Source organism: Perca flavescens, chromosome 4, assembly GCF_004354835.1.
Source record: "Perca flavescens isolate YP-PL-M2 chromosome 4, PFLA_1.0, whole genome shotgun sequence".
NCBI lineage: Eukaryota > Metazoa > Chordata > Actinopteri > Perciformes > Percidae > Perca > Perca flavescens.
The window spans coordinates 15,245,336-15,272,326 of record NC_041334.1 but is presented as its reverse complement, the minus strand read 5'-3'; the positions used below and the strand labels follow the sequence as shown (position 1 = coordinate 15,272,326).

The 26,991-nt window shown below is 40.4% G+C and overlaps 1 protein-coding gene across 1 annotated transcript in view; it reads left to right on the top strand.

Moving 5' to 3' along the window:
• The first annotated feature begins 2,001 nt into the window (after window positions 1-2,001).
• Window positions 2,002-26,991, top strand: part of rap1gapb (RAP1 GTPase activating protein b) — a 27,480-nt gene continuing 2,490 nt past the window's right edge. Inside the window, exons 1-21 of the mRNA XM_028574961.1 lie at window positions 2,002-2,019; window positions 3,732-3,779; window positions 8,227-8,265; window positions 8,455-8,640; window positions 10,167-10,270; window positions 12,974-13,052; window positions 13,144-13,197; window positions 13,302-13,385; window positions 13,477-13,577; window positions 14,035-14,164; window positions 15,881-16,036; window positions 16,175-16,246; window positions 16,330-16,416; window positions 16,656-16,799; window positions 18,546-18,677; window positions 21,118-21,195; window positions 22,178-22,287; window positions 23,038-23,145; window positions 23,846-23,981; window positions 24,347-24,446; window positions 24,924-25,033. Coding sequence (XP_028430762.1) covers window positions 2,002-2,019; window positions 3,732-3,779; window positions 8,227-8,265; window positions 8,455-8,640; window positions 10,167-10,270; window positions 12,974-13,052; window positions 13,144-13,197; window positions 13,302-13,385; window positions 13,477-13,577; window positions 14,035-14,164; window positions 15,881-16,036; window positions 16,175-16,246; window positions 16,330-16,416; window positions 16,656-16,799; window positions 18,546-18,677; window positions 21,118-21,195; window positions 22,178-22,287; window positions 23,038-23,145; window positions 23,846-23,981; window positions 24,347-24,446; window positions 24,924-25,024 — 2,067 coding nt within the window. The 3' untranslated portion in view covers window positions 25,025-25,033. The remainder of the gene's footprint in view (window positions 2,020-3,731; window positions 3,780-8,226; window positions 8,266-8,454; window positions 8,641-10,166; window positions 10,271-12,973; window positions 13,053-13,143; window positions 13,198-13,301; window positions 13,386-13,476; window positions 13,578-14,034; window positions 14,165-15,880; window positions 16,037-16,174; window positions 16,247-16,329; window positions 16,417-16,655; window positions 16,800-18,545; window positions 18,678-21,117; window positions 21,196-22,177; window positions 22,288-23,037; window positions 23,146-23,845; window positions 23,982-24,346; window positions 24,447-24,923; window positions 25,034-26,991) is intronic.

Genomic DNA, 26,991 nt, shown 5'->3' with positions numbered 1-26,991 from the left:
TGCAAGTGTATATGTGTGTGTGTGTGTGTGTGTGTGTGTGTTTGCAACAACAAAAAAAGATAGTTGTGCAGATAGAGAGGGGAGAAACATTGTTCCTCCTACTTCCCACAGAACAGCTGTGTGCGTCTATGGGAGGGTGGGCATGAAAAAAGGGAAGGAAGGGAAATTACATTCTCACACTCCGGCACATGCTTTTCTCACACACTGATGTCTGATGGATTCTGATTGACAGCAATCTAGTTTTCTCTGATAGTCCATTGCCTGAGCAGTGACAGTGAGTGTGAAGTGTCATTGTCGCCTTTTGTCAGTTTGCCTGCACCCGTACTTGTAAAATGATGACTGATCTCAGGATACCTAAGAATGCCTTATTGGATGGACTGCTCAACAGTCCCCCCACTAAGCCTTTTCTCAAGAGACGATGCCTCAGTGATGTGAGTATTTTTCACTTGCCTGAAGTGAGAGAATATTTTCACTCTAGTTCTTGCTGCTTGTTTAATTATTAAGATAGCTGTGTATGTGTTTGGTGCTGCAGGACAGTAGATATTTTATTTTTGTACATTCTACAGATAGGGACATGCGCCATTGCTCTAGCATTCGTCTTAGCTCCATACAGATCAACTGTTTGCAGCACTTTTTCTTTTACCTGATGATAACGTGCAAAATACAATTAGCCAATTCTGTAATTATGCTATTTTGTATTTCTACATAGCTGTGGTTCACGTTCTGCTCCGCTAAAACAGTAACTCCATCTTTCTCAGTAGAGATTGAGCAGTGATGTAGTTACTGTAACGCTTCACCGATTATCTAGTCAGCATATGACAATGTTTGTTGATGTTTGTTTAGCAGTCAAGAGAGCAATATCACTTTGAATATTGTATGGCTTTGTTTATTTTCACATGAAACAATAGACTCCAGGCTGCAATTTTGGCTGTCAGGGTCAGGTGTGTCTGTTTGTTTGGGTGTGCTTTTATGGGTGGTGATAGGTGTACGTTTAAGTATGTTTTAGTACATGTACGTGTCAAAATGTTTATATACATGCACGTATATGCGCTTTCCTCTGTCTGTGTGTGTGTGTGTGTGTGTGTGTTTTTTGCACGTCCTGCAGTGGCCTGAGTAAATTTAAGCTGTCATGTGGAAACATCATTTTGACACTTCAGTCCACTTGTGTTACATGGTGAACAGAGGTCTCACCCCACAACAAGCACTGCCGCCAGGGCTGCTGTGAACCCTTTTCATCTCAGGTTGGAGCTGCTTAAAATCCATAGCGTGGCCTCTGCAGAAGATAAATGCATGCCTGAGGGTGTTTTCTTCTACTTTAACCTGTACCAGTACCTCTGCTAATTGGCAAAACACGAAATTATGTTCTGCGGTAGAGCATGGTCAAGGTATAATTACAAAGCCTCTTTGTCTAATGAGCAGCACCGGTGTCAGTGCACCACCTGGACACAAAACCTCAAGATTAAACCACTGTTGACATGAAACCCAGTTGCCACAGCATCTATGTCAATTTAGGTATATTTCATGCCTTGTACACTCTGTATTTGCCCTTTTAGCTGGTTAAATAAGTCTTGTTCACACATTAATGTGCCTGAAAAATCATAGTGCCTTCCAGCTAATTTGGCTGTTGCGCACAGTCAGATGAGCTGTTGGCTGTAGCAACAGAGAGAAGCACCATGGAGCTTTGAGGCTCATTTTCCCCTAAGAGTTACTTGTTTACAGTGTGTTTGTCTTCAAGCATGAAGGAAGGATTCTCCTGGAGTTGAATGGAGTCTCAGTGAGATTGGTGTTGGGTGGGATGGCGGATGCGTTAAGGAGCGTCATAGGGAAATATGGAATTAGGGATTTAGAGATTCCAACAGGAGTTCTTGTGTCTTGAGACTGCACAGCCAGCTTTTGCAGTGAGCAGAGATTAAGGATGAGTGAAAATTGCAGTGAAAGCATATCAACACAGCTGTCAAACCCAGTGTCAACTCTCTTCCACAGACCTCGGACCTGTTTGCCATGATCGAGAGGATGCAGGTACTGTAAATTTTCCCCAGGCTCTGCTCTTCTGCTCTTCCTCCAACGCTTTAATCAAAGGGCATCCTCAGAATTTCACTCGCTTTGGACATAAAACTTCCATTTAAGTCTATTTCGAGACTCCCGTTTTTCCTGCTATTTTTGCATTCCAGATTACAACCCTGCTACTCTCTTTGCCATTTGTGTGTGTGTGTGTGTGTGTGTGTGTGTGTGTGTGTGTGTGTGTGTGTGTGTGTGTGTGTGTGTGTGTGTGTGTGTGTTTTGCAGCAGTGACAGTCCTAGGCTGCCTTTAGAAACCTGATGCTTCTGAATGTGCTGAACAGAGCCTTTGTGTTTTCTCTTCACAGTTGTGTTTTGTCTGTGTAACCAGATGTGTGACATGTTATGATGGATTTGTAGGAATGTAGTTTGTGTTTTGTACCCAGTAATGTTCAACTCCAGAGTTACACAAACCAGAATCAAGAAGTGTAGATTCCAAAATAAGCCAGTCGAAAGAGATCAAAACATACTTTGCACATTGGTAACATATCATATAGTAACTTTGATAAAGAACCCACACTCCCTAATTCACAGAATCATAATATCATTCTCTTTTGCATCTGCCTTTGGATTTTGAATGATGTTGTCTTTAAACTGACAAAACCCATTTTTCTCTTGTCAAACACCGTGTAAAATTGAACTTGTAATGTGGGCATTGCTGTGTCAGGGTCAACTTAACATGATCCTGAAACAATGTGAACAATATGTTAATCTAAATAGTCTACTATGATAATATCTTTGTTGGAAAAGAATATTTCTGGAAGAGGCACAAAAATATGATTTAGAATATGTAAAATTCTGTAGAGGCTCAAAGAACAACATCTTTCTGAAGTTCTAGGGGTGATGTATGTAATACTAATGCATTCTTTTTAATTATAATGTCAGTTTTTCTGAGCTATTTGGGGAGTTTTTTTTTTTTTTTTTTTTTTTTTGGGGGGGGGTGTCAAACCATATTTATTTTTGTTTACCTATGGTTGTTAAACACCTAAACAGCACAGAAGCAGCAACATGGAGTGGGCAAGTTACATATTTTATTATTAATAATGCATATTCTACAACCTTTAAAGGAAATGCAGAAGGGAAAGAGAAACCAAAGCAGGGGAACCATCTTCAAAGAATGAATTTAATGAAAGACTTTTCAATTTTCCATTTGATTCATCTTCCTCAGTCCTAAAAAAAAACTGTGCATCAAATTTGATTCGATTCAAATCTTGCTGCAGGGTATTCCACTCAAAGAGGTCACTGATCAGGAATGCTTTGTTCCTCATCTCTCTCTCTGTGCTTTGGAAACTGTCAGTAGTTAGGAGTCATCAGAAGAAGAAGATGCCCTGTTTTGGCACTTTTTGGCCTAGGAGTGGAATTGTGATTAATTATATCTGCAGTATGGCTTGATGGTTGTTCACATGGACCTCTGCTTATCTTTTTCACCCGATATAGCCCCCAAGATACATCACTCCTCTTTACTTCCTCTTTCTCGGGCACATCTGGTGGTTGCGCTTGCGTTATGTAAACATCAATTATTGCCACAAAGACTGATTTTGCTCTATGCTGCTGCACAAGAAATTTCTAGCAAAACTACGTGTCTCTTTGTGTACCTTTGCACATGTGTGAACCTGTTTTGTAGATATTTCACCTGTTCCCTCAGGATCCTATCGTTTTTTTTCTCTCTACAGGGTTGCAGAATGGATGAGCAAAGATGCCCCCTCCCTCCCCCCCTCAAAGTGAGTCGCAAATCCTCACATCTCCTCTTAAGCCTGGTTCAGACGGCAGGATAATTAGGCCGATTTTAGCCCCGATTCACCCTAATTCAATCCTAAAGATGCTCCGATTATCGTAAAATAATCTGATCAGATATTCCTGCCGTGTGTGGTGTGTTAAGACTGCTCTCGTCTGCTCGGAAGGACGTCGGGACCGCTCCGATCTCAAATTGGGGATATCCAACATGTTGGATTTTTTTGGCCCGATTTCTCCTCGTGTGTGGTGTCCCCCGGGGACAAACGAGCACGCAGCCTGTGTAAAATAAATAAAGTCGATGGGCATAACTACATCCACAACTGCAGTCCACCAGAGTACATGGAAACGAATATATGAACGTTTATTTCAACGGTAATTAATCTGTGTAATACGTAACGACATTTCTATGAGAAAAAACTAATCACCTCCATATCATGATGTAGCAAGTATAGTCCATGCTCGCGGTCTTCTTTGACCATCGCCATTTCTTTTGATAACGTTTTTTTTCGGTTAAAAACAAACTAGAAACTATCGCCACTGCATCCACTTCGTCCGCAATGATTGTTTACTCTGAAGTCACGTTTGATCTAGGGATTTTGTGAGATTTCCCGTCTGACCTGGGAATGCTCGGGAGTCAAATCGGTTTGTGTGTGATGTGTTGATTTTGCCGTGTGCTGCGCACCACACACTGTACGACCAAAACTGTTAGACCCGTGATTTTTCATCACCGTGTGTGGGGTCTCTCAGGATTGGAAAATCGGCCGACAATTTTAAAATCGTCCCGTGTGAAGCAGGCTTTAGACCACAGTCTGGTAAAGCATCCATACTGGCAGAGATATAAACCTTTTCTTATCAGCTGTCAGACAGGCATTAGAATGCTCAATGACTGAGTTCGGAACTCAACAGGGACTAGGCCTGTAAAATCCTAAGCTGTGCTATTACCTAGACAGGCTTATGCAGTTGTCAGTGAAGACTGGGATATACTCTAAGCAGGAGATCTGAGGTCAAGTAAGGGCACACAATAGATGGCATCATCATCTGAAAGAAAAGCACAAAGCCATTTATTGCTATGGGCTGACAACAATCGGGTAACTTGGTGAGGGTCTGGCTGCCCTCTAATATGCATAATGTCGTTTTGGAGTTTGAAGAAAAGATTTATATAAAGGCTACCATGCAGCATAGTGTATAAAGAGAAAGTTCTACAGTCCTATTGGCATGAATCATTAAAAGAAATTTCAACAAATTAGCTATCAATGATGCACACTATATGGCCATGTGTGATTGTTGAACATCTCATTCCAAAACCATGGGCATTAATATGCTGCCTCCACTCTTCTGGGCAGGCTCTCTACAAAACGTTTAAACCTATTTTTAAGCGATTTTGTTTCCATTCAGCAACAAAGAATAGTGAGGTCGTTCCATGGTGGATTGCTATCATAACGGCGGATTTGCCTGGTGCACGTCAGCGGGAGCTGTCCGAGATGTGGCAAAGTAATAAATGCCCGTCTTGACCGGGTGGCGATGTTACTGCTCCTCTCGGGCGCATCTCCTCAAGTCTGGAGAAGATTGCTGCAGCCATGGAGCGTGGGCCTCCAAACTCACCACCTGCAACTGGTGTGTCCCTTCCTCCTCCCCCGACTCCATCTCCGTCCACCCGCTCCACCAGGAGCGCATCGCGCATTGCCACTCCCGGATCAGAGTGTCCAATCTCACCGTAGTTCAACATCACTTCTCTAATATTTCCTCATTTATGTCATCAACACATCCATGATTCATGGAAATGTTGTGTAAAACACAACGAGCCCCAAAGAATAATGCGACTTTTTGAGGACTGTACTGTACGTTGTGCACACGCTACATTATGGCCAAGCATGCGCACCTAAAATAGCATCTGAATAACGCACTACTGACTTTAGACTAGCGCCACTGACTTTAAACCATTGGTATGGGGTACTTTCCATAAGATCATCTCTCAATGCAAATCAAACCAGCTATTAGGCTAAATGACATAAAACCATGCCAATCTCTAGGTATGGTGAAGGGCATGTGATGATGTGGGGCTATTTTAATTCCAAAGGTCAAGGGAACTTTATCAGGATGCATGGTATCCTGGATCCATGACATAACTGGCCTTTAAAAATAAAAATCTGCCTGCCTCTATGGGAATTTAACATAGGGGTGTACTCACTTTTGTTGCCAGCGGTTTAGACATTAATGGCTATGTGTTGAGTTATTTTGAGGGGACAGCACATTTACACTGTTATACAAGCTGTACACTTAATACTTTACATTGTAGCAAAGTGTAATTTCTTCAGTGTTGTCCCATTAAAAGATATAATGAAATATTTACTTAAATGTGAGGGGTGTACTCACTTTTGTGAGATACTGTATATATGCCGTCAATGCCGTCAAGAGCATGCCAAACCTGTAGGTGGCAGTGTAACGAGAAGCTCAAGCCCATGTTAGCCAATCAGAATCCCGAAAATAGCAACAACAGCAACGAATCACTAAACCTAAACCTCCATTTGTCTCACTTTACATGCAAACGTGCAAACAAAGTTTTCCGAAATCTCCACTCTGGCCGGAGGTTTTAGAAAGACTCGTATTCAGAGGCAAATTCTCTGTTTGCGTGTAAATGAAGGGCATAAACGAAGGGAAACGTCTCAGTTTTTCTAAATAACCATGTACGTGTAAACAGGTCCTCATTTTGAAAGGTGCAATATAAGTAATGTTTATTATTATTATTATTATTATTATTATTATTATTATTATACACCATGGTACAATTGCCAATAATGCAATGCCATACGAAGGTTGCATTTTGTTTAAGGGACTGTAACTTTCACTTATAAAGCTCTCTTGCTCCTGCTTTCACTTCTGCTACATATAGCCGATACAACTTGTAATGAAACATGCTCTGTTGAAAGTGTCACTATCCGAAATTAAAGGAAAGTGTGTTTGCCAAAGAAACATTGCAATATGTCGTCACAAAATGGTGTTTTCAACGGACATCACAGATTACTTCCACAGTACCTGAATACAACTTTTAAATGTTAAAATAAGATGACATGTTTGTAATTGTGTATAGTTTTGCATTATCTGCCAGTAACTGAAAGTGAGCTTCTCTCACACCAACAGTAGGAACCATGTCACTTTCTTTTTCAAGGAAATGGGTTGTGTTGTCTATTTGTCATGTCAGTACTTTGAGGTTTGGCACCCAGTCTTTGGCGATTATAAAATATTTCAACTTTTACCAAATGACACGTTTAAACAAGTTTATAAAGGAAATTAGGACAGCACTCCAATTAATAGTTTTTATTGCCACACGTACATTTTGAGCGCCTTGTCCAAAACATCCGTGTGTCAACAAAAACTAACTCGGTGTGTTGTCGGAATTGCCTTTATACATTATTGTTTATTGTTTATTGTTAAAAGGATCCCCATTAGCTGTCACCAAAGTGGGACGAGCTAATCTTCCTGGGGTCCACAACAAAAAGAAAAAGAAATCCCTTAACAATGATAATCTAAAAGCACTAAAACATTGTAGACATCATTATAAACATCATCAGAAATGATTCCAAATAAGTTATTACAGTATTACGTTCATTATTCATACAGTAAATATGTCCATTCCCTACACAGAATTTAAAATTTTCAGATGGTACTTGAAAGAGACTTTGCTATTCATTTTACGTATATTCAGCGGGCAATTATTCCAATGATTGAGGGCACGATAAATAACTGTTCTCTTTAAAGCATTTGACTTTGGCCGTGAGTAACATCATCTGGCCATCATCAGCTGACCTAGTCAAATGAGAATGAAAGTGATCACACCTAAAAATTTGGTTACATAAAAAAATGGGTTGAAGAAAAAAAGGACAAAATGTAGTTGTATTGAAAACCAACCTGTTCTCTACCGTTAACCATGAGAGTCTACGGTGCATACTGATAGTGTTTGTTCTTATGGGACAATGTAATACTAACCTGGCAGCTCTGTTTTTGGCAGTTTGTAATTTCTTTACTTGACCTTTAGATGCAGAATATACACATTAAGGATCCAGCACCCAGTCTTCAAAGTTTCAATGTGTGTTGAGCATGTTAGGTCTTATTTTTAATTAACATTTAAAAGAGTTCCGATAGTTACATTATAACAACGAGAGCAGTGCGTGCAGATTTCCGTCCCAGATAAATGTTACTTGCTAACAAAAAATTATGTATGTATTCACTAGAGAGGAATATAAGGCATTCATCAGAAGGCCTGCTAATATGGCCTCTGTCATGTTCAAACCCGAAACAAATGTATGATGATACAGTAGTTAATATTCTGTCACAGTGTTTATGCTCATTGTTATTTTCCTCAAAGAACCAAAAGTGAAAGTATGACTAGAAGCGGCTGTTTGTCAGCTTGACTCATGTTAGTTTCCCTCCCTGCAGACAGAAGAGGACTACATCCCTTATCCCAGCGTTCATGAGGTACATACAACACACTCCCTGCACAAATAACTCAACGATGCACTATATATTATACAGATGTCAGACACTGTATACCTAAAGGTTTAAATGAGTATAACATGTTCTGCAACATTGAAAGCAATGCATTGCTTAATGCTATGTTACTAATCAGTATACTTTTTTCACATGATTATTGTCCATCGCTGTCAGGTTCTTGGTCGCACTAGCCCTTTCCCACTCATCCTGCTGCCCCAGTTTGGAGGCTACTGGATCGAGGGGACCAATCATGAGCTTAAAGACCCACCGGAGGCTGATCAACCCCCCTGTCCTACCTCCCACATCAAACTGGAAACAAAGAGCACCGCCAAGATCTACAGGAAGCAATTCATGGGCAAGGTGAGAATAAGAAAAAGGGGTTTGTTGATTCATGCAAACAAAACAGCACAACATATCTATCTTAATTTACTATTTATTAAAAAATACAATTTGGGAACGGTCCCTTGTTTGCAATTTCTTACTTTTACTGGCCTGATATTAGTGATTTACATTGATTTGAAGTAACAGTTGCCCCTTAAAAAAATGTATCAAACAAGAAAAACTGCATTTTACATTATTTTATATTAAGTTATCCATCTGCCAGAACTCAGGTAATTTGGCAAACATAGACTGTACTGTATGAAAAGATGACACAGCGAGTCATCACTTACATTACATTACATGTCATTTAGCTGACGCTTTTATCCAAAGCGACTTATAATTGCTATATATGTCAGAGGTCACAAGCCTTTGGAGAAACTAGGGGTTAAGTGTCTTGCTCAGGGACACATTGCTTGCTGTATCGCTTCCTCCCACTGTACAAGAGTGAAGCAAAAAATATCCCGGATACGGGTCCTGCCACCTTGTTATTGCAGGGGGCCAGAGTCTGCACATTAGTGATCGGACGGTGGAGCCGCGGTATCGAGGTCCTGCCCATGCAACTGCCTGACTAATTGCTAGTCAATCAGAGCTTGTAGTTGTAGTCAAATAACCAATTAAAAACACACTTACACTTGAACAAACATCAACGTGATAAGAACTACCTAAAATGACAGAAACCAGGTGTACTATGATTTTGTCCAATCCGCTAACATGGAGGGGGTGAGGTTTATGACCTATACTGCAACCAGCCACCAGGGGACGATTGAGATGTATTGTCGCTCGATGGTGTTTTAAGCCCCCAACATCTCCTTCCAGGCAGCACTGCAACCGTTGACTTCAAGGCACCTAACCCTAACCTTAACCCTAATCCTAACCATAACCATTGCCTAATCCTAGTGCCTTCCGGGCAGGAGACGTTGGGGGGCTTAAAACACAGATAAACTGTTTTGTCTTCTGTTTTGGGGAGCTGTCAAGCCATCCATCTTTATATAGGCCACAGTCAATGCATACTTGCAAAGCGCTGAGGACAAAAAACAGTTGCCACTTGTTGCTTGTGACATTAAAATAATTTAATTAATTAAATTAAAGTCTTGTATTACCCTTGAAAACTTTTACTTTTACAATACTGCTACACTGTTACTATTCTCTCCCAAGGTGATGAAGCGAAGAAGAGCATGCACAAGTGCATACACCACACAAAGTGAGAAAAACACTAAATGTCGCCAAATTATGCTATATGATACAAAACTGTAAATGAAATTGCCTACTTGTAAATACAGTTTGTTATATATGCCTACCTCAGAAGTTGTGAGTTCAAAATAGATTAGTAAAAGTTGGTCCCATGTTTCACACCTTTTCCTCAAGGGCACTTCTTTTTTTAATTACAAGACTGTTACTCTCTCTACCCCTCTCCATTTCTAATTTACTATAGCATTTTTTAATTCTCAGTTGCCGCAGGAGTATTCATCCCTGCATTTAAGTTTCTTCTGCTTATCTGTCCCCAGGAACACTTTAATTATTACACCATGGATGCTGCCCTGGGCCACTTGGTCTTTTCCATGAAGTATGATGTCATTGGGGATCAGGAGCATCTGCGCTTGATGCTTCGGTACAGTTTCCTATTATCTTTATCTCTGACCTGTTTTCTCTTCCATTTGTGCTTTTTTATCTCTCACAATTTCCTGAAATTGTTCTTTGCCTTTACTCCATTTTCCCTTTCTATGTTTCTCTCTCCATGGCTGTTTACTCACCTGCAACAACCCTGGCTTCAAATATTCATGTAATGCAGCGATGTTTGGCGTCTACTCATAAATCTCCCAAACAGAACCATTCTATATAGAGTATTTTCACACACGACTTAACTGTTATTGATAGATTACGTTTTATTTTTTAGATTTTTTTGCTCAAGAATAGTGTTCAGTCAGCCAAAACTGACACAGAGGAAGAAGAGCATTCTCAATTCTCACTGAATTTTAAAATGTATTTCCAGCTTGATTGCTGACAATTAGGCAGTGCTGTGGCAAAGCTTGCCCACACTGGCACAAAGCACCCAATACATTTTCTCATCAATTTTATCTTCAATTATATATATCATTTCAGACGTCTGCTGCTTATTTTACACAGTCTGACGGCGTGCAAGCCGCTATTGTTAAATGATTGCAATTTATGTGCTTACTGTACCTCTTCAACAAAATTGACTTTGGCAGTTTCACAGTATTTTGTTTCTGAAGTGTGTTTAAAAAAAAAACTAATTTCATCTCAGGAAGGGCTTCATAACAACTGGTTCTGCTCCATCAAGCCTCCAATGGGCTTTTGTTTAGTCAAAGTGCTTTAACTAACACTGGCTCTCGTAACATGCAGCTATCTTACAATAAATACCCTAGAAATAGCTTTATACTTGTATTTTCTTAAATACATAATTTCTATTCTCAATAAAACTAATTCAATAATTCAATAATATTTTGAATACCATAACAGATTTGGAAAAGGGTCTGCTGCTTGTGTCCTTAGAAACACAACAAAACACACGCCAGGTTCCAACAGAGCTTTGTGTTATTTATGTTCTGGGAGTTGTGTAATAAATAGAATAGAAATAGAAGTGTTAAAATGTTGTGTGGTACCGCATAAACATTGAAGCTCCTCTGTATAAATTACTTTAAAATCTGTGCCACAAAGTACTCAACAATCGGCACACTATTCATCTATGTTGTACAAGGGTAACGGCTCCCACCCGCTCACTCACCAAAATCCTCTACTCCTTCACATTCTGCTAAAGACAGACGAGGGGGAGCGAGGCAGATCTCAAAGCCCCGCATAACCTGTGAATTTCGTTTAGCACCCGCGAGACTCCTCTCCAGATTTGAATAGCTGCGTTCAGTGTTAATAGAGCTTTAGAGTGGATGAGTACGTTACGAGGTAACATCTCTCAGCCCACAACATTTTTCACATAGTGATGTTTTCTACTGGGTGGGCACCACCCACGGTCACCCCAGCATCCCAGTCAAACTCACACTGACTCACAGTCCATATTTAAAGCATTTGAAAGAGATCTACATAATGATGAGTCATCATTTCTTTTCTTATTTTACTGTCAATGCTCTATACACTGTAAAAACACCCTTTATATTCAAAAAGAAGGATTACAGGTTACTCCCCTGTGTTAATGTTGCTACAGATGTCAAGCTTTATGTTCTCACCATAGGCAGTAATATGGTTCTCACACAGCACGTACAGTTTATCCATCCCAATTTGTAATTGTTTTTAAACTGGGTCCTTGTTTTCTATGGTGTTATATTTGTATATTTGTGCCTCATTCGTGAGGGGTATAGCTCCATAGACCACCATTCATTCTGTACTCGCCTGTGAGCGCCCTATAGTGGAATCAGAGTTGAACTGCAACCAGGTCAAAAGCCGGAATAACGAGAGAGTGGAACTTCTTTCCTTACTAGGAATTCTTTGCTATGGGCTTTCAACGCACTCTCACGGCAGTTCATGAAATGGTCAAGTTATTTTTAATCTTGGCATTTCATACTACATGCTACCGTATTCGTGCTATGATCACGAAAGATGCTTCCCATTGAAATACATTAGTTTAAAATACATGTTGACCACCACGAAAAAAAACTAGATTAACATGTCCTTGCCGTGAGACTGGGTTTATAGTAGAGGGAACTCAGACTGTACCATGTTGAGTAGAGTACAGAGGGGTTTTCACTGGTTTCAGTACCCTTAATATGTCTATGTTAAGACAGTGGTAGACACTCCTCAATGGAAGTTCATATGGTGCGTTCCAGTTGAACTGAGAAGTCAGAATTTCCAAGTTGCCAGTCGAAAATTTCAACCGGAAAGCCCCCTGAAGTCGTATTTTCGACACGGAAAGTTGGAAAACCTCACAAACCAATAGCTGCTCTGAGCATCAACAGTAGTGGAAGCTGTATGAATATATTGTTTATTAGCACATCTGTCTTATTTGTGTCTCATTAAATCACGTCGTACACACAGCGCTGGCCATTATCTATCTGTGGACATGTTTGCAATTCACGTCCAATGCTAACATTGGCGAGTGAATTTCAGTAATGATTATTTTTATTTATAAAGTAATTGTAAGTATCCCAGTAATGTGGCACAGTTTCCGTGGTATTGTTTATTGTACCCCTCGGATAGAGCAGTTAGGAAAGGTCCTCTTTGAACTGGAAATTCATTTGCATGAATGTTAACATCAAAGAAAGAAAAATTAAAGCAGGAGGATTGCTTTGGATTAGAAACCAAACAGTAAGCATTTTGACTTTTCAAACTGTTTCACTCCTTTCAGCACAAAGCTAAAAACATACCATGATGTGATTCCCATTTCCTGTCTTACCGAGTTCCCCAATGTGGTTCAAATGGCCAAGGTAGGCAGTTGTTATCGCACAGAATATCTAGTCAAAAATTGTAAGTATATATTTAAAATGAGAAAAGCTAAATGTACTTTTTCACTTGCAGCTTGTTTGTGAAGAAGTAAACGTGGATAGGTTTTACCCTGTCCTCTACCCAAAGGTAGGCACTAGTCCTCATTTCCAAATAAAAGATTCTCTACTGCGATCCACCAACACCACATCTCCATGAACTTGACTGAAAACGTCCTGTTCTCTTGTCCTCAGGCATCCAGGCTCATTGCTACCTTTGATGAGCATGTGATCAGCAACAACTTCAAGTTTGGGGTTATTTATCAAAAGTTTGGCCAGGTGAGTGCGCTTCAGAGATACCGCTGCTAATCTTTGCTTTTGAAGTGATGTGTCACTCGTCTTGAAAATGTCCCTTGCTTCCTCCATGCAGACAACCGAGGAGGAGCTGTTTGGGAACATGGAAGAAAGCCCTTCCTTTGTCGAGTTCTTGGAGTTTCTGGGCCACAAGATTGAGCTTCACGACTTCAAAGGGTTTGGACACTTTTCAGTTCAATTTCTTTTGTTTTCGAGTGCTTTTGCTAAATTCTCAGCGCTTCACCTTATGTCTGTCAGAAGCAGGCTATCATTCACTTTGCATTTGTTTAAAGCTGGCTTTAAATGAATCCCTGAAAAGCGATTTAGAGTGTCCTGATATGTGTACTGTTGCTGACATTGTGATTGAGTAGGCAGAAGAAGTGCCCTTGGCATTTCGTCATGATGGATGAGCGTGGCTGGGCCGAGTCCTCTGAGGGCACACACTGATGTTCCACTCCTAACACAGCTTTGTTCATGTCTTATCTGTCTCCCTCTCGGCTGTTCACCTCAATCCTCTTTTTGCCTTTACTTCTCATTTTTCCTTATCTTCTCCTTTTTATTATTCTCTCTCCTCTTTCTTGCTTCCGCCTTTAAATCCTCTCTCTCCGGCTCTCCTTTTCTTCTTCTTCTTCAGATTTCGGGGTGGGTTGGATGTCACTCATGGACAGACAGGGACAGAATCTGTCTACACAAATTTCCATAATAAGGAGATTATGTTCCATGTGTCCACCAAGCTGCCTTACACAGAGGGAGACTCACAGCAGGTACAGTGACTTTCCAATGATTTATTATCATCGTAACTTATGTGTTTTTACGGTAGTTTTTATGTACCTCAATTATTGTGAACACTAGCCTGAAACAAAATCCTTCTACCAGCACCTCCTAACTCACTAATCACATTATATCTTCTTTGTTTAATCTGTACTAAAAACAAAATTTTAAAATGAAAAGTTGCAGTTTAATAGAGATATGTGTAGTACTATTACTTGGGCAACCCCCTTTCTACCACAATTTGTCATTTTTAACGTGTTTTTTTATATAGATGAAATAAACAAGATATTAATGTTGAAGTTCAAGCTGAAGCAAAGAAACTGAAGAATTTGAAGTAGAGTGAGACCTCCTCCTGCAGCTCTCCCTCTCTGTCCAGCTTCGTAAGATGAGCACGGGCACGCAACAGTTTCATACAGTAACCTGAACGAATAGTAGTCATTCATTTCATCCGGATAGTTATATAGAGACTTTCATCTCTTTGATGAAATGTTGCAGTAAGCTACATAGGTCCAGCTGCTCTTCACTGCATCTTAGAGTGGTCTTTGTTGCCACAGTTAGCCTACACAGACAGTCCATGTTTTCAAGGCTTGAAGAGAAACACAGAAGACATAAACAACACCCACATGGGGTGATTCATGAGGGTACACAAGAAAAGGAGGCAAAGTGCAACCGTAAAAACATAGAACTATTTCAGGAGGGATTTTTATTTTCAGGAGCGGTTTGGGCAGGATGTACAGCATTAACAGATGTCACGTGACTCAATCCATCCTCACACTAGTTTGTTTTTTAGTGTCTTACTGTCTGTAGTGAGCTTGGCAATACGGTATCTGCACAGAGAAAGTGAGATGGATGTCATTCAGCTATCTGGACTCATGTGTGAGTGAGAAATCTGACATTGTGATATCATCTAGGATTTTATTGTTTGAATGCTGAAAGGAAAACATTTCTGGGGCAGTGTTTATCATGTCTCAAACATGATATTCATCCCCAACTACTGCAAAATCCCAGATACACATATTTTGTAATATTTTTCATTTGATACATTTTCAAAAGGATGGAAAAAACATATCTTCTCTGATATTTATGGGAACTTCCGAGTTGTCTAAATTAGAGTCCGTAGCAAAAAGCAATGAGAGACTCCAGCAGAGAAAGAAGGTGTCCCTAATGCTTGGCAAAAGATATTGCTTGGATAAAAATGTAATATTTGGGCACAGTCACTCTGTCCTCAAAGTGCACAAGTGTCCTTTTGGCAACTTTATGCTTTTTGGCATCAAGGAAAATGCAGTTATACAGAAGCGACGATTTGGGTCGCTGACAGTCAGCCATCTGCAGAATCATAAACCATTTTTTGTTTGACTTTGCAGTGCCTTCACTGGTATTCATATTCATTAATTTCCTCACCATCAACAGCCTTCGGAAGCTTGGGCCTATATTTATAATTATTGCTAGCAAATGCCCTCTAGTAACCGTAATAAATGTGACGGGAGCAAAGCAGGATGTCATGTAACGAGGTATTACAGTTTTTCTCAATGGCTTTGGCACAATTGTCGAATGACTATTGAACTTTGTCAAACTATATGACTGTTTATATATACATTAGGTCAGTTGTACACATGACTATAGTCATTTGTCATTTCTTGTGTGACTCTCTAACTGTCCATTTGAAGTGTTTCCACTGTTGCTAGTTTTTGTTTATCTGTGCCATCCAGCTGCAGAGGAAGAGGCACATAGGCAACGACATTGTAGCCATCGTGTTCCAGGAGGAGAACACGCCCTTTGTACCAGACATGATCCAGTCCAACTTCCTGCATGGGTATGTGGTGGTGCAGGTGGAGAACGCGTGCACGGACAATGTCACCTACAAGGTTGGTTCCAAAGATAGCCAATATTGTATAAGCAGAATGAACGCCATTTCAGATGTACTCATTCATTGAGCTTTTATTCTTCTGTGTGGCATATATGACAGTTTATTATATTCTGGGCCCACCTGCTTTCTCCTCCAGGTGTCTGTGACAGCGCGGGATGATGTACCTTTCTTTGGGCCGGCTCTGCCTAACCCTGCAATCTTCAAAAAGGTCAGCAGTCACACAAACTCAGTTCCCCTTTGCAAGCAGACGTCACAAACCTTAATTTCCTTCACTATATTTACCTTCCTCAGGGCCCAGAGTTCCGCGAGTTCCTCTTCACCAAGCTCATCAATGCAGAGTACGCCTGCTACAAGGCTGAGAAGTTTGCCAAACTTGAGGTGAGAAGAGTGTTGCAATGCAGATTACACCATAGAAGTTTGTGTGTGTGTGTGTGTGTGTGTCACACAATGCAAATGAGCTCCTGTGCTGATGTCTATCATCCTGATGTGGTGCTGTCATACAAAATTCACCAGTTGTCACCCATAAACCTTAATTTGAAATGATGAACTAACTTGGGTTTTACATTTCAAAGTCAGTGTCAGTACCTATGCAGACTGACTGTTGTTGTTGTTGTCAGGAGCGCACACGTTCAGCCCTGTTGGAGACTCTGTACGAGGAGCTGCACATAAACAGCCAGTCCATGATGGGTCTGGGTGGAGACGAAGATAAGCTGGAGAATGGGGCCGCTGGTGGGGGGGGAGGCTTCTTTGAATCCTTTAAGGTACAGCCCCAATTCCTCATTTGACGAGGCGTGCACCGTTAATCTGCAACTCTGCATGCATGAGAGAGAATGGTTATGACTGTAGAATATTTAAGGATGCATTTTTTTTTACCTCCTCTGGCTCATGGCTGGGATTCTGGGTATTCACACATGAGGAAAAAAATAAAAACACAGACAGTTTGCAGTATCTCAAAGGACCAGTCCTGAGGCATTTGATTTCCTCACTCAATGTGTTTTCACATGATGGTGTGGTTTTGAGGCTGTGGAGTGTCCTGTTGTGTATGAAAGGCACTTTCTCTGACTGAGTGCTCCATCAATGACCATTAGGGTGGTGGAGCGTAGCCCGGCTGCTGCTGCTGCTCGGCGGTGGGAGCTGTGATTGTGTGTGCCCGATGAACGATTTAATGACCCCTCATTAGGGAGCTGATGATGCAGTCTGCATGTCTTTCCATGGGGAGCGTTCCCTCGCTGTGTTTCTCTTCTCTCTGTGTCACCATCCTTTCTGTATTTCCATGCAACTTCAGAGAAATCTATCCCCCTTTTCTCTCAGTCTCTGTCTTTAGATGCATGTATTCTCCATACAAGCATGCCCTGACTGTGTACAAATGTACTCTTGGCGACAAATCCTGTCTGCTTTTCCTTTCTACCTGTCGAGAGCCATCTTGCTGCCTCTCTTTCTCTCCTTTGAACCTCCACAAATTGCATCCGCAAATATTTTCCTACACTGTCTTCTTCTCTCTACCTCTGTCTAACAGTCTTCCTTACTCACTGTCTCATCTTCCCCTCCCATGACACAAAACCCCACTATAGATACTTTACATAATGGATTTCATCCTCCTCCAACACCAAGCCTACACTCTCCTCGACCCTCCGTGAACCTACATTTCTTTCACGCAGCCTCTCCCTCCTGCCTGTTGACTTGCACTGCCCCTAAGTGTTGAGAAATAGTCCTGCATAAACACACGTCAGCACAAAGCACTATGTTCATTGTGCTCACGCAAATAAACACACATGTCCGTATACAAACACATTTGTGCCCTCAGATTCATCAAATTTATTCTAAAATATTCACAGATATTAGCACTTCATAATAGGTTCAGCATGCTGTCAAACATGACATATTGAGCTTTGTTAAAAAAATAAAGGGCCAATTGAGCAAAGCTATTATGAAAAGTTTGTCAGAAATGTTGACACTGTGTAAAATACACCTGGATTTGTAATATAGTTATGGTAGATATTATCAATTATATATTAGTTAGGCGTTAGGTTACGTGTTACTATTAACAATGGCTCCGTTTTATTCAAGGCTCCCTGTTAGCCATGACAGTGTGAGCCAGACAGTGAGCCAGCATTCACAATACCAGGACCCTGAAAACTGATGCAGCTAAATGGAATTCAGCCATCATTAATTTTTGTATGTACACATTTGCCTTTATCATTGTGGCATTTTAAAATGTCCTCTGTAAAAAAGGCTTATTGCCACCAAATGTTGTGAATACTCAATATCGATGAAACATACACTCTGTGTATCTTATACACAGAACAGATATGTGTATTTGGGAAAGTATTTACTAACATGTACATGTTGGTCAACTTTTGAAATTGACTTCATTTGGATTAATGGAATTTAGTTTGCGTATAGAGGCACATATATGTGGTATGCTTTGAAAAATCAGTCAGTGAGTTGCGTTTCCACATAAAATCAAAGTGGATCCACTTACGGTATCTCCTCGTTTCTCTCTGTAGCGGGTCATCCGCAGCAGAAGCCAGTCTATGGATGCCATGGGCCTCAGTAACAAGAAGTCACACACAGTCTCCACTAGTCACAGTGGCAGCTTTACCCACAATCCCGCAGAGAGCCCCAAAACCCCAGGGATTGTAAGTAGCCCATTTTGGTTCACATGATGCCCACCTAACACATACCTTCAGGATACAGTATATTCCCCATTCACAGCACAGTGGATCAATACAAATTGCTCTAACCCCTCATACTAACCCCTATTCTTTCTTATAAACTGCACTTTAACAAATTACTCCTGTTGGCACATATTATCACTTTACTTTCATCAGTATGTTATTATTGAGCACTCGCTTTCATTCCTGACATTTTAAAGTCACTCTTGTTCTTTACTAAAGAGGCTTTCATTGATTGCCTTTTTTCCATTTACGACATTTCATTCCTTTTCTTTGTTGAGAGAATCTTCATCACCACATAGTGTTACAGTATATTTAGATAACTAGGATGATGTTAAAAAAGTATCCATTGTGGAATGAATCAGGTGGTTTCCTTCTCAATGCCAGATGACAGTCAAGTCTCTAGCCTGAGTCTTGAAGTGAGCTTAGTGTAGCAGCTGTATGACTACCCAGACTCCCTCCCTCCTTACTGTGCTTTTGTCATGACTGGTTCCTCCTGTAAATGTTACAACCTCTCTACGCAGCCTTGTATATGTGCATGTGTGGCCGCAGAGTATGTATGGCTCAAGCCTTAAATGCAAGGAGTACACCGTCCTGTTTGTGTCTCTTTCAAAGATGTGGTTAATTTTGTTTCAACTCTTTTGACATTCATTGAAGTTTGGGTTTTGGTTACTGTCAGTATTTTAAATTGATCTAAATTAATCTATGGAAGTTAGAAGGACAAAAAAGATTGTCTCTGATATACATTGTTTTCTCCCCTTTGTTTATGACTTAAGAACAGGTGAAAAAATGGTTTTGCAGGGAAAATCAAATTCTAAGTTAGTATTTTAATCTGTAAAACGGGTGAAAAATGTTCATTTGTTGTTGTAATGTTTATTTTGGCCACGAGAGGCTAAAGTACACCACTACCTCACAGTGATGGACTGCCTGTAAGTCCCACCCACACCAGAGGGGAAAACAACCAATCTCCAGTGACTTTATGTTGCTGAAGGTGCCTCCGTGTGAATTAAGTCTGCTAGCAAACAACAGAATCAGAATAGAAGCCGTTGTGTGGTGGGATGCGCTGCCAACAGTAACCCATAACTAAGTTTTTATAAGCTGCCGAAACAAAAAACTGAGCTTTTAAGAAGACAAAAGTGGATACAGGCAATAAGACGTGGGGCATCAGCAGGAAGAATGGAAAAACTGTGGGATCCTGACACTAATAGTCATTTTGTCAAAATGAGCTAACCCTTTTTCTAAAGCTAAAGCATTTTTACAGTTATTAAATTATTATTATTATTATTATTATTATTATTATTATTATTATTATTATTATTATTATACTGGAATGTGGATAAATCAGAAAGCAGTGTTATGTTTTCAAGTGCCTTAGCTTGCTAACGCATAGCTAGCATTAGCTTACTACCACTTAACTTGTCCTACACAGAGGGTGCTAAAATAATCTTTTGACATGCTTAAATCTAAAGTTTTTAAGCTAGCTACAGGCACTTTGTTAGCGTTTCAGCCTCTGATTGAAACACCTGGTGGGCTCTGTCTCGTTCTAGTGACGATTAAAATACATTTCTAGCCAAAAGAAAGACTTGACAGTATTGTTACATAACTTGCTAACACAATATATGTACAATGTGTGCAGGGAGAAATTAAAACTCACGTGGATAACATGAATGCTTTTAGTTCTATTTAGAACATGGGGTAGTGGTCCACTTCAGATTCTGTTGTTACAACAACAAACACACAAAAAGTCACTAAAAAAACTTTTTTTCACGTTTTCACAGATGAAAAAAGTTATTTAGAAAAACCATCCTGGCAACAAAGTGAATTTCACCTGGCAAAACCTTTTAATTCCACCAGTTTCATAGACAAAAAATGATGATGATACTGTTTTTGAGTGATACTTGTAGTCACAGGAGAGAAACAAATTAGATCAGATCACCAGAAAATCACCAGGAAAAAAAAGATTCTATCTAGCTTCTGAGGGCGACTGTATTAAACCCATTTTTGAAAGGACTACGTTTTCTTAAATCTACAGCTTTGGATTTTGTCAGCCCCTTTTGCCCTTTTTTCTCTTTCTGAATGCATCACTAAACAAACCTGTAATCCTCAGGGCAGAAACTGCCAACATGCCTGCTACCTCAGTGGCACTCCATCTCCTGCTGTGTCCTCCTGTGTTGGGACTCAAGTCTGCTTTTGCTTCTCGCTGTTTTCTCAATATCATGTCTTCTCTAATAAGTCATGCTGCTAGCTCCTTTTCAAGCCCTTTAGCACCTTGCTGTTTAAATTCTTTGTGCTCTGTGCATGGGATCTTATGATGTGTTCTTTTCTTTTTCCTTCCCCTTACTTTTTCAATTTCTCATCTCTTCTCTCTGTGTGTGCTTCCCTTGCCCTGTCTTGTGTGGCTCAGTCATTGCTTGTTCCAGGGAAAAGTCCCAGTAAATATGGACGCCGAGGCAGTGCCATAGGGATAGGAACAATAGAAGAGGTTCATGTATATTTTTTCCCTTCTTGTTTACTATTTATGTCTCTGGTCTTTACTTTGCTTTTGTCTTATAAAGTATCATGACGGAATTGTGCAGTTAGTAGTTTATAGTTTAAAATGTGCCTGTTTTAGTTCCCATGGCTGTGAGAGGTTATAATGTTAAGTTAAGAGTTACAAATTAAGTTATAATGACATTTGTTAAGTCATGGTTTTAATTATAATTGCATTGATTCATACAGTGGCGTAAACCTCTTTCATTAATGCATTATATAGTATGGCTGAAAGGGAATGATCCATCATGGACCCAGGGCTGTTATATAATATATTTTATAAATCTCACCTGTAATGTAGATTTCTTTTTTACACTTAGACCATCTCATTTCAGATTATTGCATTTTCTTGTTTCATGCATTCCATTGCTGCAGATCTCAGGGCTTCATGCATGAATTCCTTCACCGCAACACTGTAAGAGAAAAATAAGACCTTTAGAAAAAAAAATTCTAAACAGGCTCCCACCTGTGTTCCTTTACACAGTTACTTAATGATGACTCATACTTGATCTTCAATAAGAAATGTGTACCAGACATTTTAAAACTCCACAGTCTGACCTCAGTACTTCAAACAAAAAACAAATAGAAAACCCAACAGGATACTTCACAGGGAAAATGACAATTAAAAAACAAATCATTAGAGCCAAGAGTAGAAATAAGATAATATGGAATATATATCTATTAATAAATTCTTGCCAGAAGCCCAGAGCATCAAGGATTTGTAAAACATGTTGCCAAATGTGTCATTACAGGATTCATCAAGCCATCCATTCATCATTATTTCGCAGTATACAGTATACTGCGCGATATGTGAACATCTTTCACTTCAGTAGCCTACTGTACCATGTACTGTATATCATGTAGACTGTGGTTGTGAAATGGTAACACTATCCCCATAGTGTGTGTCTGACTATCCTCTCTCTGCCCACCGTCAGTCATTGATCATTCCTGGGAAAAGCCCAACCAGGAAAAAGTCTGGGCCCTTCAGTTCCCGTCGCAGCAGTGCCATTGGCATCGAGAACATCCAGGAGGTCCAAGAGAGGAGGTGAGAGGACAGAGCACAGCTGATCAGCAGGGAGTGGGTAGTGAACAGAGAACAGTGTGGCAACAGATGGAAGCAGGACATCAAAATGAGGAAATCAGCTATAGAAGTTACACTTTTTAAGATACAAGCTTATTGGATGGCAGAGGGAGGATTATCAATGCCTTACTTTATTTGTTATGCCTAATGCGTGCAGGAACGTATATTCAGTAGGTGGGGTTGCCCAGGATACGTGCCTGTGCGCTTCAGCTAACAAACAGGCACACATATTAATGTTTAGAATAAACAACTGACAAATGTAGTATCACATTTTTTGAAACTTGCTGGAAATAATGTTATAACAGGATAAACAATACAGTCTACTGTATATGCCCATCAATATTTAGACCTGCAGCAAGTAAAAAAAAAAAAAATCCAACATACACATGAAACCACATCACTTACAGGAAACAAAATAACAAATGCGTTTGGAGACAACCACACAATTTGTGTGGATATAACCTACTGCCTCCCAGCTTTGATTTCATGTCATATTTGTGATGCAGCAGCTGATCAGTGCGTCACAGAAAATGTCAACAATAGTTAAACTGCAGTTTGTGGTTCCGGGCATTTGAAGGGCCCCATCTTCAGATCACATGTTCAGATGATATGAATGTGTTAGAAAATTCATCAAGAGTTTGTCTAATGTTTTACCTTATGAAATAAGTAAACTTACAGTATTTTCATGCATCAATCTCCGTCCCTCTCCGGAAGCCGAGAGGTGTCACCCAGCACCCAGAGGACACCGGAGGGCAGCCTCTTTTTGCAGTCAGACAACTCCTCCAATCACAGCTCTCCAGAATTCCCTGCTACTAAGAACAGGTGACTATCATTTAAATATATTATATAATAGTACACTGTGTTAAATTTGCACACATTGAGAAGCTATATGTGGTGATTGATCAATTGGGCGGGCGGATAGGGAATACATTTGTATAGATTGGAACATTAACTCTGCATGGACGATTACCCTCATCATTTCACCTCTCTAGCCATTTGAATGAAACAAGCCACCAAATCCACATTATCCCTTTCCCAATGTCCATGTTTAGTGATTGTTGGTCCAGCAACATTCACTTCTCGTTCTGCAGGTGTAGAGGAAATAAGAAATGAAAATGAAGAATCAGTTATACACATTTAAATCTGATAAAATCATATACATGCACAGTCTAATATAAGACAAGATATATTCTGGAATGGACTATAGTTTTGTCATTATATAGCTTGAATAGTCCTTTAATGGGTCTTAAAGGCTGTACTTGAACTAATTTGTTGGGTCAAAAATATTGTGATATACTGTACGTTTTTGTAAGTATTGCCAAGCCCTGTAGGGCTAATTAAGAGGGTTGCATTAACCACTGAACAGCTCAAAAGATTAGGCAACCTGGCACAAATGCAAACACACTGCTGTCACACAAAAATAGGAAGAAAAAGAAAAGCATGATTTAATTGTGCTGCCCAAATAAATTCCGCGTATGGGAAACACAGGTGTTTGTGCGGTCAGAGTGACCCAGGCGTGTAGTTTGGCGATGTGTTGCAGGGCGCCGTCCATCCCCGAGGCTCAGGACCTTTCCCGCTCCTCCTCCAACGCCAGCAGCTTTGCCAGCGTAGTGGAGGAGCACGAGAACGAGGCGGAGGACGAGTACGACACTGGACTGGTGAGTGGAGACAGGCAGAGAGATAACACATAAGTGCTAACTTGCATGCCACTTCCCCAAAACGAAGTTGATGACATATTTAGTATTTATCTCACTTTTACTGTGGGGGGAAAACAATCTACTTGTTCTTTATCTGTTACTTAAACAATTTAAACAAAGGATATGAGAAGGTTAGATGGATGTCTCTATATCCCAGTAATGACAGGTCTCAAAATGCATTGCATAGTAATACATATTAATGTGTTTATTAAACAAGCGTAGTAGATCTGTGGTTAAGATTATGCTGGATCCTTGACCTTGACCTTTTTATACATTTTTGGTAGAGAAGAGGGAAATGTTTCTAACTTCCTTTACCCCTCCTACAGGAAAGTGTGTCTTGTGTTACGCCACTCAAGGGAGACTCATTTGTGTACAGCTCTGCGGTGGAGGACAGTGCCTGCAGTACCAGCCAGGGAAGTTTCCCAGGTAAGTTTAGGAAAAAGGGTCACCGATAGCCTGAAGGTGTGAGGAACAGGCACGTTACCCAAAGGTCGACTGCTTCACATATCCAGAGTATCTGGGGGAAATCTAGATGGGACAGATGTTAAGAATAACACTCTTTGCTTCCCGAGCAATTAATATGACCCGATATTTTTAATACTTTACCTCAGCTGCACTAGTGCGGCTCACTGCCAACACCAGAAGGTCTGTGTGACTTGGCAAACTGATCTAAACGGATGAAGTTATGTATGCCTGAAGGGTACAGCATAGCAAACTTATCTGCGATTCCCACGCAACTTCTGTTATGTTGCACCTTTTTTTTTTTTTTTATCACTGATGATTTACTCTGAACCATTAATCTTTTGCATGATGGGATATATTTTTTAGGCTACAACAGCTGGCAGCGTTATGTGCTTGAGTTTATTAACCATGACAGCCACGCATCTGTCGCCTTCCTCGCAGCAGCGTCTCGTCTTCAGCAGCAACCAGATGGAGCGAAGACATCAGAGCCAAAGGGGACAGACAGCCGGCCCAAGACGGAGCGCCCCTCGCAGGAGCACTAGTTCTCATCGGTGAGACCTGCTTGTCATCAGTCATGGGTTTTAGTCTACTCCATGTTTTGCAAAGTCACTGGAAAGAACATTAGCTCTGGTTAAGGCCTCATTCACACTGCCTGCGTCGGCACTCAGACGGTCCAGCAAAAACGCAGGTCTTTCCATTCATTTTGAATTGTGGTAGTGTATTGTGTGTTTAGGCTGCAGCAGGGGTTGCCGCAGGGGGGGACCATATATAATATTAATGGACAGAGCATGTGTGACATCACCCATTGGTTTGTGGAGATCTGCTATGAGTCATCGAGTTTGCCATTACGGGCGCAGCCATCCTGGTTGCGGATGTGACAATTTTAGACAAGAGGGAGGAGAGAGGGAGGAGCCACGTTACGTTACACACTTTCACTGGCAATCACATCATCTAACTTTATTGCTGCCACAAGAAAGTGTTAATATACTAGAAGGGTAAAAAAATAAATAAAATACACAAGCACTGAACTGGCCTGGAGTTTGTTCAATAGCTGAATGTTTCCTGCAACAACAAAGTACTCGCTGCGTCTCACTTGTCTCTTTTCTTTCTCTCCTGGGAAATAAAGCTGCCTTCAAGTGCAGTCGGAAACATTGAAATCTATAAACAATCTGACGGAAAACAGTAATTTGGAAATATAAAGTTTACTTGTGCTACATTGGGGGTTTAAATAACACAAGACGTCACACAAATGGGCCGTTTGTTAATTGACACTCCCACCGCCGCACAACCCTGGTTCAACGGATCACTTTTTTTGGTCCAAACTTAAAAGCTTAATTGTTTAAGTAATTTACTGAGTAGAAAGACCAAATATTTACTACTTCATGCTCGAATGTGAACATGTGTTTCTTTTTTCTGTTTAATGTGATATCTTTGGCTTTTGAAGATGTCACCAGAGTCCTGGAAACTTGTGATGGGTAATTTTTTTTTCTTCAGATTTAGTACATTAACAAGACTAAAAGATTACTACCAGAGCGGCTCTGTAAGGCTGTAGTCAGGCACAACAGCGCTCTGTGCTAAATGTTTATGTCACCATGCTAACAAGCTCAAAATGACAATGCTAACACGCTGATGTTTAGCAGGTCTAATGTTTACATTGCTCACCATCTCAGTTTAGCGTGTTATCCTGCCAACATTTGATAATGTGCACTACACTTAAAGGGCCACTATGGCTGATGGGAATGCAATTAGTTTTGCAGATATTTTTGATGAAGTTTTAGACAAATTTAAATGATGACCTGATGATGACGCTAGATGAATGAATGAATCACCAAAGTTCAAAATTCAAGTCATCCTGATGGGAACATGAATGTCTGTACCAAATTTCATGGCAATCCATCCAATTGTTGTCATGACATTTCAATCCAAACCACACTCATAAACCTTCTGGAGGTGCTAGAGGAAAAGATCATAAGTTGCCGCACTGCTCTGATGTTAAGTTGTGTTGTAGCAGGTCTTCTGTTGTTTTATTTAGCGATATTAACTGTGCCATTTTCTCTCCATATCTATATGCAGAACTGTTAGACACACTCCCCTGATCACTGCATCAACATCCATTTTCAGGTTAGACATAATGTTCACATAATCTTGGGGCTACTTAAAGGTGCTCTAAACGATGTTGGGTGACGGCAGTTCTTGTTGACGTTCGAAGTATTTTCAAACAAAACAAGTGTAGCTCGCCCCTCCCTCCTCCTCATCCCGTTCTCTCCAAGGGGATAAGCTTCGCTTCAGAACTCGAACCTCCTATGGCGCCATTTTGATGCTACAGTGTGTTCTGGGGACAGGCAGCTCGCGGATAGTGAGGAGATGTTTGCTGTATGTGACAAAAAATGTTGTAGCCTAAAAAAAGCGTGACATCGCTTAGAGCACCTTTTAATGACTGTATGACCATGAAGATTTTCTTCCTTTTCTACTTTGTCACAATTTAACCCCTCCTTCTCGTGCTTCTACT